At 47.6% G+C, this 15,000-nt stretch overlaps 1 protein-coding gene across 1 annotated transcript in view; it reads left to right on the top strand.

Moving 5' to 3' along the window:
- Positions 1-7,275: 7,275 nt before the first annotated feature.
- LOC109881724 (netrin receptor DCC-like) overlaps positions 7,276-15,000 on the top strand; it is a 351,830-nt gene continuing 344,105 nt past the window's right edge. Inside the window, 3 exon segments of the mRNA XM_031802667.1 lie at positions 7,276-7,300; positions 7,559-7,621; positions 7,624-7,890. Coding sequence (XP_031658527.1) covers positions 7,276-7,300; positions 7,559-7,621; positions 7,624-7,890 — 355 coding nt within the window.

Raw genomic sequence — 15,000 nt, 5'->3', positions numbered from 1 at the left:
TCTGTCCTTCCCTCTCCCTCTCTCTCTGTTCCCCCTGTCCTCTGTCCTTCCCTCTCTTAGTCTCTCTGTTCCCCCTGTCCTCTGTCCTTCCCTCTCCCTCTCTCCCTGTTCCTCCTGTTCTCTGTCCTTCCCTCTCCCTCTCTCCCTGTTCCTCCTGTCCTCTGTCCTTCCCTCTCCCTCTCTCTCTGTTCCCCCTGTCCTCTGTCCTTCCCTCTCTTAGTCTCTCTGTTCCTCCTGTCCTCTGTCCTTCCCTCTCTTAGTCTCTCTGTTCCCCCTGTCCTCTGTCCTTCCCTCTCTTAGTCTCTCTGTTCCTCCTGTCCTCTGTCCTTCCCTCTCTTAGTCTCTCTGTTCCTCCTGTCCTCTGTCCTTCCCTCTCTTAGTCTCTCTCTTCCTCATGTCCTCTTAGTCTCTCTGTTCCTCCTGTCCTCTGTCCTTCCCTCTCTTAGTCTCTCTGTTCCTCCTGTCCTCTGTCCTTCCCTCTCTTAGTCTCTCTGTTCCTCCTGTCCTCTGTCCTTCCCTCTCTTAGTCTCTCTGTTCCTCCTGTCCTCTGTCCTTCCCTCTCTTAGTCTATCTGTTCCTCCTGTCCTCTGTCCTTCCCTCTCTTAGTCTCTCTGTTCCTCCTGTCCTCTGTCCTTCTCTCTCTTAGTCTCTCTGTTCCTCCTGTCCTCTGTCCTTCTCTCTCTTAGTCTCTCTGTTCCCCCTGTCCTATGCCCTTCTCTCTCTTAGTCTCTCTGTTCCTCCTGTCCTCTGCCCTTCTCTCTCTTAGTCTCTCTGTTCCTCCTGTCCTCTGTCCTTCCCTCTCTTAGTCTCTCTGTTCCTCCTGTCCTCTGTCCTTCTCTCTCTTAGTCTCTCTGTTCCTCCTGTCCTCTGTCCTTCTCTCTCTTAGTCTCTCTGTTCCCCCTGTCCTATGCCCTTCTCTCTCTTAGTCTCTCTGTTCCTCCTGTCCTCTGCCCTTCTCTCTCTTAGTCTCTCTGTTCCTCCTGTCCTCTGTCCTTCTCTCTCTTAGTCTCTCTGTTCCTCCTGTCCTCTGTCCTTCCCTCTCTTAGTCTCTCTGTTCCTCCTGTCCTCTGTCCTTCTCTCTCCCTCTCTCTCTGTTCCTCCTGTCCTCTGTCCTTCCCTCTCTATGTTCCTCCTGTCCTCTTAGTCTCTCTGTTCCTCCTGTCCTCTGTCCTTCCCTCTCTTAGTCTCTCTGTTCCTCCTGTCCTCTGTCCTTCCCTCTCTTAGTCTCTCTGTTCCTCCTGTCCTCTGTCCTTCCCTCTCTTAGTCTCTCTGTTCCTCCTGTCCTCTGTCCTTCCCTCTCTTAGTCTCTCTGTTCCTCCTGTCCTCTGTCCTTCCCTCTCTTAGTCTCTCTGTTCCTCCTGTCCTCTGTCCTTCTCTCTCTTAGTCTCTCTGTTCCTCCTGTCCTCTATCCTTCTCTCTCTTAGTTTCTCTGTATCCTCCCTCTTTGTTAAATCTGTCAGTCACCAACGATCTGTCAGAAGAAGACGACCAGGGGAGAGTTTGGGAGAGGCACCACGGTCTTTGTTGAAAGTCTCATAAAATACATGACAAAAAAAAGTTTTATTTCAAGGTGTTTTTCAAATTACATAAAAAATAAGAATTTCCAAATCTTCATATCCCTGCTAAGCTAAGGCTGAAAAGATGTGCTTGTGCAGCAACATGACCTGCTGTTAGACTCTTATCGTGTAGCAACATGACCTGTTGTTAGACTCTTATCATGTAGCAACATGACCTGCTGTTAGACTCTTATCATGCAGCAACATGACCTGCTGTTAGACTCTTATCGTGTAGCAACATGACCTGCTGTTAGACTCTTATCATGCAGCAACATGACCTGCTGTTAGACTCTTATCATGTAGCAACATGACCTGCTGTTAGACTCTTATCGTGTAGCAACATGACCTGCTGTTAGACTCTTATCATGCAGCAACATGACCTGCTGTTAGACTCTTATCATGTAGCAACATGACCTGCTGTTAGACTCTTATCGTGTAGCAACATGACCTGCTGTTAGACTCTTATCGTGTAGCAACATGACCTGCTGTTAGACTCTTATCATGCAGCAACATGACCTGCTGTTAGACTCTTATAATGCAGCAACATGACCTGCTGTTAGACTCTTATCGTGTAGCAACATGACCTGTTGTTAGACTCTTATCGTGTAGCAACATGACCTGCTGTTAGACTCTTATCATGTAGCAACATGACCTGCTGTTAGACTCTTATCAGTGATGAAGTATTCCTCCTCACAGCCAGTGCATATAGAGCAAGAAGTAGTGTACTACATGGGGAATAGGGTGGAAGTAGTGTACTACATAGGGAATAGGGTGGAAGTAGTGTACTACATAGGGAATAGGGTGGAAGTAGTGTACTACATAGGGAATAGGGTGGAAGTAGTGCTCTACATAGGGAATAGGGTGGAAGTAGTGCTCTACATGGGGAATAGGGTGGGAGTAGTGCTCTACATGGGGAATAGGGTGGAAGTAGTGTACTACATAGGGAATAGGGTGGAAGTAGTGCTCTACATAGGGAATAGGGTGGAAGTAGTGCTCTACATGGGGAATAGGGTGGGAGTAGTGCTCTCATAGGGGATAGGGAAGTAGTGCTCTACATGGGGAATAGGGTGGGAGTAGTGCTCTACATAGGGGATAGGGAAGTAGTGCTCTACATGGGGAATAGGGTGGGAGTAGTGCTCTACATAGGGGATAGGGAAGTAGTGCTCTACATGGGGATAGGGTGCCATTTGGGACATAGGCTGTGAATTCTGCAGGTAGTATTCACATTAGCATTTGAATCATTCAGCACTATGCAGAGAGGATAGCGTCCCCTCTCATCCCCTCATAGAATAGGAGCCAGAGAGAGAGAGAGAGAGAGAGAGAGACGGGGGAGAGAGACGGGGGAGAGAGAGGAGAAGAGAGAGGGAGAGAGGGGGGAGAGAGAGGAGGAGAGAGAGTGAGAGAGAGAGGAGGAGAGAGAGGGAGAGAGAGAGGAAGAGAGAGAGGGAGAGAGAGAGGAGGAGAGGGGGGAGAGAGAGGAAGAGAGAGGAGGAGAGAGGGGGGTGAGAGAGGAAGAGAGAGAGAGAGAGAGAGAGAGAGAGAGAGAGAGAGAGAGTGAGGGGAGAGAGAGAGAGAGAGAGAGAGAGAGAGGGGAGAGAGAGAGAGAGAGAGAGAGAGAGAGGGGAGAGAGGGGGGATAGTATCCCTGTTCTACAGAAGAAGAGGAAACATGAAAAGGTACCAGACAGCCAGACTCTAAAGGTACCAGACAGCCAGACTCTAAAAGTTACCAGACAGCCAGACTCTAAAAGGTACCAGACAGCCAGACTCTAAAGTTAATGCTTTTGATTGAAAAATGTATCTTCTTTTGTAATGCTGACAGGGGTGGTCGTAAAGTAACAACGTGAGCCAACATAACCACCAACCCCCGTGTACAGCCACAAGACACTGTTATAAATATGTATGACTCTGTGTGGAACAGAGAACACACAGAACAGAGAACACACAGCTGAAAAAAACACAACCACATAGAAAATCTTCAAGCCAACCGCAGCCGTATCTGACACACACCCTACAGTCATATCCTAGTCTTTCACTGCTCAGACGCACCCGCTATTAATATCATATCCAAGTTATTTAGCCACAGGCACCGATATTCTCTCTCTCATTTTTAGTCAGAACAGTGAAGCTTTTCAATTGACATATTCCTCTCACCCACATGAACACATTTTAATGAGATATATTGGGATAGAGGCTAGATGTTGAGATAGAGGCTAGATGTTGAGATAGAGACTAGATGTTGAGATAGAGGCTAGATGTTGGGATAGAGGCTAGATGTTGGGATAGAGGCTAGATGTTGGGATAGAGGTTAGATGTTGGGATAGAGGCTAGATGTTGGGATAGAGTCTAGATGTTGGGATAGAGGCCTAGATGTTGGGATAGAGGCTAGATGTTGGGATAGAGGCTAGATGTTGGGATAGAGGCTAGATGTTGGGATATAGGCTAGATGTTGGGATAGAGGCTAGGCATGTTGGGATAGAGGCTAGATGTTGGGATAGAGGCTAGATGTTGGATAGAGGCTAGATGTGGGATAGAGGCTAGATGTTGGGATAGAGGCTAGATGTTGGGATATAGGCTAGATGTTGGGATAGAGGCTAGATGTTGGGATAGAGGCTAGATGTTGGGATAGAGGCTAGATGTTGGGATAGAGGCTAGATGTTGGGGATAGAGGCTAGATGTTGGGATAGAGGCTAGATTTCACGGTCACAAATAAAGATGTTTGAATGCAGAAACGGACGGCTCTTAAACATTATCGCTGCCTGAAGTGGGAAAAAAAGCGTTTTTACTTCGATATCTCTGATGAATTCAGAACGAGTTGTTTCATTGGACGATGACACTATCTTGTTGGAAGTTTAACGTAACTCAGTGGGTAAATAGTAACTGTCTGGACATACAAGGTCTGTGAAGACAAGACAGACACGCTAGTGAAGCTGTGGTATGCAGCATCAAATGTTAATTAGATCACGTGCTTCTGAAAACAACAGGTGTAGATTAACAGTGGAATATGTACTTACGGGCCCTTCCCAACAACGCACAGAGAAACATAGAGAAATAATAACACAAAGAATACTGTAAATACACAATGATTAGGAGGTAGTTCTAAATATCCAATGTTCATGCAGTGGTTAGGATAAAGTGATCTATGTATCTCTATTTACTAAGCTAGTACTGTAGTAGGTAGCAGTAGTCCAGGCATTCGTAAAGTTACGGTTACGGCCTTATTCTAAAAATGGATTCAATACATGTTTTTCCTCGTCAGACACAATACCCCATAATGACATCACAATACCCCATAATGACACCACAATACCCCATAATGACACCACAATACCCCATAATGACACCACAATACCCCATAATGACATCACAATACCCCATAATGACATCACAATACCCCATAATGACATCACAATACCCCATAATGACATCACAATACCCCATAATGACATCACAATACCCCATAATGACACCACAATACCCCATAATGACACCACAATACCCCATAATGACACCACAATACCCCATAATGACATCACAATACCCCATAATGACATCACAATACCCCATAATGACATCACAATACCCCATAATGACACCACAATACCCATAATGACACCACAATACCCCATAATGACACCACAATACACAACCAATGACATCAACAATACCCCATAATGACATCCCATACCCCATAATGACATCACAATACCCCATAATGACACCACAATACCCCATAATGACATCACAATACCCCTATAATGACACCATCAATACACCCCTATATTACATCAACAATACCCCAATAATGTACACCACCAATACCCCATAATGCACATCACAATACCCCATTAATGACATCACCAGATACCCCATAATTACTATCACAATACCCCCATAATGTACACCCACAAATACCCCATACATGACAGTCACAATACCCCGATAAATGACAGTCACAATACCCCATAATTTACATCACCCAATACCCCAATAATGACACCACTAATACCCCATAATGTGACATCACAATACCCCATAATGACACCACAATACCCCATAATGACATCACAATACCCCATAATGACATCCCATACCCCATAATGACATCACAATACCCCATAATGACACCACAATACCCCATAATGACATCACAATACCCCATAATGACACCACAATACCCCATAATGACATCACAATACCCCATAATGACACCACAATACCCCATAATGACATCACAATACCCCATAATGACATCACAATACCCCATAATGACATCACAATACCCCATAATGACACCACAATACCCCATAATGACACCACAATACCCCATAATGACACCACAATACCCCATAATGACATCACAATACCCCATAATGACATCACAATACCCCATAATGACATCACAATACCCCATAATGACATCACAATACCCCATAATGACATCACAATACCCCATAATGACATCCCATACCCCATAATGACATCACAATACCCCATAATGACATCACAATACCCCATAATGACGTCACAATACCCCATAATGACATCACAATACCCCATAATGACATCACAATACCCCATAATGACATCACAATACCCCATAATGACATCACAATACCCCATAATGACATCACAATAACCCATAATGACATCACAATACCCCATAATGACATCACAATACCCCATAATGACATCACAATACCCCATAATGACATCACAATAACCCATTATGACATCACAATACCCCATAATGACATCACAATACCCCATAATGACATCCCATACCCCATAATGACATCACAATACCCCATAATGACATCACAATAACCCATAATGACATCACAATACACCATAATGACATCACAATACCCCATAATGACATCACAATACCCCATAATGACATCACAATACCCCATAATGACATCACAATACCCCATGATGACAGATACAGACTGCTTTAAACAGCTAGGGGTTTATTCACATACACTACCGGTCAAAAGTTTGGACACACCTACTCATTCCAGGATTTCTTTATTTTTACTATTTTATACATTGTAGAATAATAGTGAAGACATCAAAACTATGAATAACACATATGGAATCACGTAGTAACCGAAAAAGTGTTAAACAAATCAAAATCTATTGTTTGATTTTCAAAGTACCACCCTTTGCCTTGATGACAGCTTTGCACACTCTGATAGTCTTATAGTCTATATGAGGTCAGAGCAAAAACCAAGCCCATGAGGTCAAAAGGAATTGGTCTGTTGAGCTCCAAAACAGGATTGTGTCGAGGCACAGATCTGGGGAAGGGTACCGAAACATTTCTGCACCATTGAAGGTCCCCATTGAAGGTCCCCAAGAACACAGGCGCCTTCATTCTTAAATGAAAAAAAGTTTGGAATCGAATCACCAAGACTCTTCTTGGAGCTGGCCACCTGGCCAAACTGAGATATCGGGGGAGAAGGGTCTTGGTCAGGGAGGTGACCAAGAACCTGATGGTCACTCTGACAGAGCTCCAGAGTTTCTCTGTAGAGATGGGAGAAGCTTCCAGAAGGACAACCATCTCTGCAGCACTCCACCAAATCAGGTCCTTTATAGTAGAGTGGCCAGACAGAAGCCACTCCTCAGTAAAAGGCACATGGTAGATCTGATTGGGTCTGTAATATATATTGGTGCTAGTATGATAGATGTCTGATAGGACCTGTGAATGCAGGTCAGCCATGCTAATGATGAACCTGAGGTTCAGTATTCACTAAAGGACAACGGCTACTCCATCTGAACAGTCTACTGTAGAAGTAGTGTGTACCTGGGAACTCTACAGGATGGTGCGGGGCTTGAGATGCTCTGAGACCCTGATAAAGCATTTGACAAATAAACGTTGATTTTTGAAACAAGCTAAGGGTATGTAATTGTCCTACCAAGAGTTGCTGAATATCGTCTCATCTTCAGTCTGCTCCGCTGTTCATATACTTTGGTCTCCTCCTGTTTCTCTCCTCCCTCTAGGTGCACAGTCCTCCTCATCGTCCCAGGTGTTCGTGGACTTCAGCTTCGTTCTGGAACCCCAGGACCGGTGACATTACGGGGCGGTGTTCTTCAGCTGGACTGTGAGGCTCAGTCAGACCAGGGTATTCCAATCATCATCTGGAAGAAGGACGGCGTGCTGCTCAGCGCCGTGGTGGACGAGAGGAGACAGCAGCTCCCTAACGGGTCTCTAGTGGTCCAGAACGTGGTTCATTCACGACACCACCGACCTGACGAGGGGCTCTACCAGTGTCTGGCCAGGCTGGATGGGGTGGGAGCCATCGTCAGCAGAACGGCTCAAGTGACTGTTTCTGGTAAGAGCACTTTACTGTTGTACTTCTCTTTCCTGTACATTTAACACGTCATTTCCTCTTACAAGTCCTGAGTTTGCAGATCAAATCAAAATCAAATCAAATGTATTTATATAGCCCTTCTTACATCAGCTGATATCTCAAAGTATCTCCTGATATCTCCTCCTCCTCCTCCTCCTCCTCCTTCTCTCCTCCTCCTCTCCTCCTCCTCCTCCTCTCCTCCTCCTCCTCCTCCTCCTCCTCCTCCTCCTCCTCCTCCTCCTCCTCCTCCTCCTCCTCCTCCTCCTCTCCTCCTCCTCCTCCTCCTCCTCCTTCTCTCCTCCTCCTCTCCTCCTCCTCCTCCTCCTCCTCTCCTCCTCCTCCTCCTCCTCCTCCTCCTCTCCTCCTCCTCCTCCTTCTCTCCTCCTCCTCTCCTCCTCCTCCTCCTTCTCCTCCTCCTCCATGGCGGTGACATGGTTATCATGAAACAGAGAGTGGAGTTGCTTGACCCAGGTAGCAGGAGGCTGTTTGGAGGCGCTGGGCCAAGGCTATGATGAACAGTGGAGGGTAGCAGGAGGCTGTTTGGAGGCGCTGGGCCAAGGCTAATGATGAACAGTGGAGGGCAGCAGGAGAGCTGTTTGGAGGCGCTGGGCCAAGGCTAATGATGAACAGTGGAGGGCAGCAGGAGGCTGTTTGGAGGCGCTGGGCCAAGGCTAATGATAACAGTGGAGGGTAGCAGGAGGCTGTTTGAGGCGCTGGGCCAAGGCTAATGATGAACAGTGGAGGGTAGCAGGAGGCTGTTTGGAGGCGCTGGGCCAAGGCTAATGATGAACAGTGGAGGGCAGCAGGAGGCTGTTTGGAGGCGCTGGGCCAAGGCTAATGATGAACAGTGGAGGGTAGCAGGAGGCTGTTTGGAGGCGCTGGGCCAAGGCTAATGATGAACAGTGGAGGGTAGCAGGAGGCTGTTTGGAGGCGCTGGGCCAAGGCTAATGATGAACAGTGGAGGGCAGCAGGAGGCTGTTTGGAGGCGCTGGGCCAAGGCTAATGATGAACAGTGGAGGGCAGCAGGAGAGAGCTCTGTTTAGTCTAAGAATCATCACTAAGGAGAGGCTTTATGTCTAATCTGTTTAGTCTAAGAATCATCACTAAGGAGATGATAAGTGGAGCATGATGGTTCTATCGCTACTATTGTTTACTGTGTAATAGGTCAGAGGTCAGAGATCCTCCACCAACCTGTATTATAGGTCAGAGGTCAGAGAGCGTCCAACAACCTGTATTAGAGGTCAGAGATCCTCCACCAATCTGTATTATAGGTCAGAGGTCAGAAAGCCTCCACCAATCTGTATTATAGGTCAGAGGTCAGAGATCCTCCAACAACCTGTATTATAGGTCAGAGGTCAGAGATCCTCCACCAGTTAATCAGATGTGTCCAGCCTTTGTGTTGTTGTCTGGCTCAGTGCCTGTATGGTGCATACAGACAGATTTAATGTCTGACTATCAAAGGCATGTCACTGTAGTTCCCCTTGTGCTTCTATAATGTGTTGTTACTGGTCAGGTCTGCTAACGGACACGTGAGAACACAGTTACAGCAGGGTTGAGGATTCTGTCCTGTGTGCTTAACTCCTCTCCTGCTAGGAGTACAGTCACACATGACATAGCCTCCTGTACAGGCCCCTGAAACAACACTCTGCTGTTTCAGTTCATTTCCTCTCATCCCATTTCCATTTATCCAACATATTAGGGCTGAACAGTGTGCTGTTGGAACAAGCTGTAAAACCCCCGCTGTTGTAGAACCATTAGAAGCATAAGGAGATATAAGTAAGTCAGAATTGCATTCTGCAAACTCTGCAGGATGCTAACATCTAGCTGGCGGGTCACACAACAGTCCCCTCCTCCCTAGCTGTGTTAGCTCCTCCTCCTCTACCTCCTCCTCCTCAACCTCCTCGATTACCTCCTGCTCTACGTCCTCCTCCTCCTCTACCTCCTCCTCTACTACCTCTCCTATACCTCTTCCTCTCTACTACCTCCTCCTCTACTACCTCCTCCTCTACTCCTCCTCTTGTACCTCCTCCTCCTACTCTTCTACCTCCTCTACCCTCTACTACCTCTCTACCTCCTCCTCTACTTCCTCCTCCCTCTACTCCTCCTCTTGTACCTCCTCCTCTACTACCTCCTCTACCTCCTCCTCTACTTCCTCCTCCTCTACCTCCTCCTCTTGTACCTCCTCCTCTACTACCTCCTCTACCTCCTCCTCCACCTCCCTCCTTCTCTACTACCTCCTCCTCATCTACTACCCTCCTCCTCTACTACCTCCTCCACCTAGAGAGGAGGAGGTAGTAGAGGAGGAGGTAGAGGAGTTAGAGGAGGTAAAGGAGGAGGAGGTAGAGGAGGAGGAAGTAGAGGAGGAGGAGTAGAGGAGGAGTAGTAGAGGAGGAGTAGAGGAGAGAGGTATAGGAGGAGGTAGAGGAGGAAGAGGTAGAGGAGGTAGAGGAGGAGGTAGTAGAGGAGGAGGTAGTAGAGGAGGAGGTAGAGGAGGAGGAAGTAGAGGAGGAGGTAGAGGAGGAAGAGGTATAGGAGGAGGTAGAGGAGGAAGAGGTAGAGGAGGTAGAGGAGGAGGTAGTAGAGGAGGAGGTAGAAGAGGAGGAGGAGGAGGTAGTAGTACCTCCTCCTCTACCTCCTCTACCTCTTCCTCCAATACCTCCTCCTCAACTACCTCCTCTACTACCTCCTCCTCTACTACCTACTCCTCTACATCCTCCTCTACTACCTCCTCCTCTACTTCCTCCTCCTCTACCTCCTCCTCTACCTACCTCTCCTCTACCTCCTCCTCTACTACCTCCCCCTCCTCTCCTCCTTCCTCCTCTACCTCCTCCTCTACTACCTCCCTCCTCCTCTACCTCCTCATCTACCTCCTCATCTACTACCTACTCCTCTACCACCTCCTCCTCCTCTACCTCTTCCTCCAATAACCTCCTCCTCACTACCTCCTCTACTACCTCCTCCTCTACTACCTACTCCTCTACCTCCTCCTCTACTACCTCCCCCTCTACTCCTTCCTCCTCTACCTCCTCCTCTACTACCTCCTCCTCTACCTCCCCATCTACCTCCTCATCTACTACCTACTCCTCTACTACCTCCTCCTCTACTACCTCCTCCTCTACCTCCTCTACCTCTTCCTCCAATACCTCCTCCTCAACTACCTCCTCTACTACCTACCTCCTCCTCTACTACCTACTCCTCTACATCCTCCTCTACTACCTCCTCCTCTACTTCCTCCTCCTCTAACCTCCTCCTCTACTACCTACTCCTCTACCTCCCTCCTCCTCCTCTACTACCCTCCCCCTCTACTTCCTCCTTCTCCTCCTCCTCTACCTCCTCTCACCTCCTCATCTACTACTACCTCCCTCTACCACCTCCTCCTCCTCTACCTCTTCCTCCAATACCTCCTCCTCAACTACCTCCTCTACTACCTCCTCCTCTACTACCTACTCCTCTACCTCCTCCTCTACTACCTCCCCCTCTACTCCTCCTCCTCTACTCCTCCTCTCTACTACCTCCTCCTCTACCCCTCCCCATCTACCTCCTCATCTACTACCTACTCCTCTACTACCTCTCCTCCTCTACTACTACTCCCCCTCCTCTACCTCCTCTCTACTCTCCTCCATACCTCCTCCTCAACTACCCTCCTCTACTACCTCCTCCTCTACTACCTACTCCTCTACCTCCTCCTCTACTACCTCCCCTCTACTTCCTTCCTCCTCTACCTCCCCTCTACTCCTTCCTCCTCTACCTCCCTCCTCACTACCTCCTCATCTACTACCTCCTCCTCTACTACCTACTCCTCTACCACCTCCTCCTCTACTACCTCCTCCTCTACTTCCTCCTCCTCTACCTCCTCCTCTACTACCTACTCTCTCTACCTCCTCCTCTCCTACTACCTCCCCCTCTACTCCTTCCTCCTCTACCTCCTCCTCCTCTACTACCCCTCTCCTCCTCTACCTCCTCATCTACCTCCTCATCTACACCTACTACTCTACTCTCTACTACTCCTCTACTACCTCCTCCTCCTATACCTCTTCCTCCAATACTCCTCCTCAACTACCTCCTCTACTATACCTCCTCCTCCTCTACCTCTTCCTCCAATACCTCCTCCTCAACTACCTCCTCTACTACCTCCTCCTCTACTACCTACTCCTCTCCCCTCCTCCTCTACTACCCTCCCCCTCTACTCCTTCCTCCTCTAACTCCTCCTCTACTACCCTCCTCCTCTACCTCCCCATCTACCTCCTCATCTACTACCTACTCCTCTACTACCTCCTCCTCCTCCTCTACTACCTCCTCCTCTACCTCCTCTACCTCTTCCTCCAATACCTCCTCCTCAACTACCTCCTCTACTACCCTCCTCCTCTACTACCTACTCCTCTACCTCCTCACTCTCCTCCTCTCTACCTCCCCATCTACTCCTTCCTCCTCTACCTCCTCCTCTACTACCCTCCTCCTCTACCTCCTCATCTACCTCCTCCTCATCTACTACCTCCTCCTCTTCTACTACCTCTTCCTCTACTACCTCCTCCTCCTCCACCTCCTCCTCTACTACCTCCTCCTCTACTACCTCCTCCTCTACTACCTCCTCCTCCACCTCCTCCTCTACTACCTCCTCCTCTACTACCTCCTCCTCTACTCCTTCCTCCTCTACCTCCCCATCTACCTCCTCATCTACTACCTACTCCTCTACTACCCCTCCTCCTCTACTACCCTCCTCCTCTAACTCCTCTACCTCCTCCTCCTCTACCACCTCCTCCTCTACATCCTCCTCTACCTCCTCCTCCTCTACCTCCTCCTCTACCTCCTCCTCCTCACTACCTCCCCTCCTCCTCTACCTCCTCCTCTACTACCTCCTCTACTACCTTCTCCTCTACCTCCTCCTCCTCTATCCTCCTCTCCTCTACTACCTCCTCTACTACCTTCTCTCTCCTCTACCTCATCCTCCTCATCCTACTCTTCTACTACCTCCCTCCTTCTACATCCTCCTCCTCTACCTCCTCCTCTTCCTCTCTACCTCATCCTCTTCCTCTTCTACATCCTCATCCTCTTCCTCCTCTACCTCCTCCTCTTCCTCCTCTGCTGCCTCCTCCACAGCAGTTTTTGATAAACTTCAGACAGGTTTTCAATGTAACTCTGTATAACGGACTCTGTCGAGCAAGACAGACACACAGGCGCACAGACAAAGAGAACTGTGAGACTGACCCACAGAGAGCACTCCAGTGGGTCAGACCAGACACACCAGTCCGAGAGATAAGTAGCTCTTGACCCAGTCAGCCCCAAAGACATGGTTAGACTGCACTCATCCTTACCAGAGACAGTTTGGCTTGATGCAGTGAAATAGGCCCCCCATGATAAACCCATCCATGACGCACAATTTAATACAGGATGTCTTCTGACAGTTGAGAGATATCTTTCAATGACATTTCATTTTCTTTATCGTTAGGACATAGTGCCCTCCTGTTGTAACCATAGAAACCTCCACTAGCCTGTGCAGGCTAACGATGGAGCATCAACTGAAAAGTGACATCGGTGTCTTTAAAAGTGATGCCAGTTGGCAGCTGTCGTCAGCCATGTTGTTAAAGGGATGATCCGGAGCGTGGCGTTCTCCAGCCAAACGGAGCCCTTAGGTCGTGTGGAAGTGCCAGTCAGACTAACAGCTGTCATGGAGTACTGCATCATGACCATGCACTCGTTCATCCAATATGGTGCAGACAAGGATCGCTGTCTAGAATCCATAGTCTGCTGTCTGTTTGTCTTCTGCAATAAGCATTTTTTTTTCCCAATATGGTGTCTGTCTGTCTGTCTGTCTGTGTGTGTGTCGATTGTCTGGCTAGCTGGCTGTCTGATTGGCTGGCTGTCTGATTGGCTGTCTGTCTGTCTGTGTGTGTGTGCGTGTGAGTGTCTGGCTAGCTGTCTGTCTGATTGGCTGGCTGTCTGATTGTCTGTCTGTCTCTCTGTCTGTACGTCCGTCTGGTAGGGATGTGACAAAAGTAAATGTTTCCTAACGTGAAAAACGTTTTCCTTGTTTAAACGATAAGAAGAAAAAAAATCCTAAAATGAAGTGAATTCCCAATGCTGATATGGTCCTACGGACCTAACCATAACCTAACCATAACCTAACCATAACCTAACCATAACCATAACCATAACCATAACCTAACCATAACCTAACCATAACCTAACCATAACCATAACCATAACCATAACCATAACCTAACCATAACCTAACCATAACCATAACATAACCATAACCTAACCATAACCTAACCATAACCATAACCTAACCATAACCATAACCTAACCATAACCATAACCATAACCCTAACCTAACCATAACCTAACCCTAACCTAACCGTAACCATAACCATAACCTAACCATACCTAACCATACATAACCATAACCATAACATACCATAACCTAACCATAACCTAACCATAACCATAACCATAACCATAACCTAACCATAACCTAACCATAACCATAACCTAACCATAACCTAACCATAACCATAACCTAACCATAACCATAACCATAACCATAACCTAACCATAACCATAACCATAACCATAACCTAACCATAACAACACAGTTCCATAACCATAACCATAACCATAACCTAACCATAACCATAACCTAAACACAACCATAACCATAACCATAACCATAACCTAACCATAACCATAACAACACAGTTCGACCATCTATCACAGTCATGGCTATCAGTCAGATCACCTTACTGCTGCCCCCCCCCATCCACTCAGCAACCATGGTGCTTAATGCCGTTTTCAGGTTCTCTGCTGAGTTCCTCCATGTTCTCAGTGATCAGTACATGGGAATTCATGTCCCGCTTCTCAGCTCGTTGGCAGTGATGTACGGACGGCGTAGACGTCTAACGCCACGTTATGGGGTGTTTGAGAGCTCGCGATTTCTACGTAAGATCATCACCAGTTTCTCCTCGGGCCGTCCCCAGTGATTTTCAATGTGGCGTCTTGAGTCTGTTCTAGATATCCTGTGATCAGTGTATTGTGCTTGTGATTTCTGTGATCAGAGTGCTGATTTTTGTGATCAGGAGTGGTGATTTCTGTGAT

The sequence above is a fragment of the Oncorhynchus kisutch genome, linkage group LG23 (genome assembly GCF_002021735.2).
Source record: "Oncorhynchus kisutch isolate 150728-3 linkage group LG23, Okis_V2, whole genome shotgun sequence".
Classification (NCBI taxonomy): domain Eukaryota; kingdom Metazoa; phylum Chordata; class Actinopteri; order Salmoniformes; family Salmonidae; genus Oncorhynchus; species Oncorhynchus kisutch.
The sequence above is the reverse complement of the archived record's forward strand: the minus strand, read 5'-3'. Positions and strand labels throughout refer to the sequence as shown.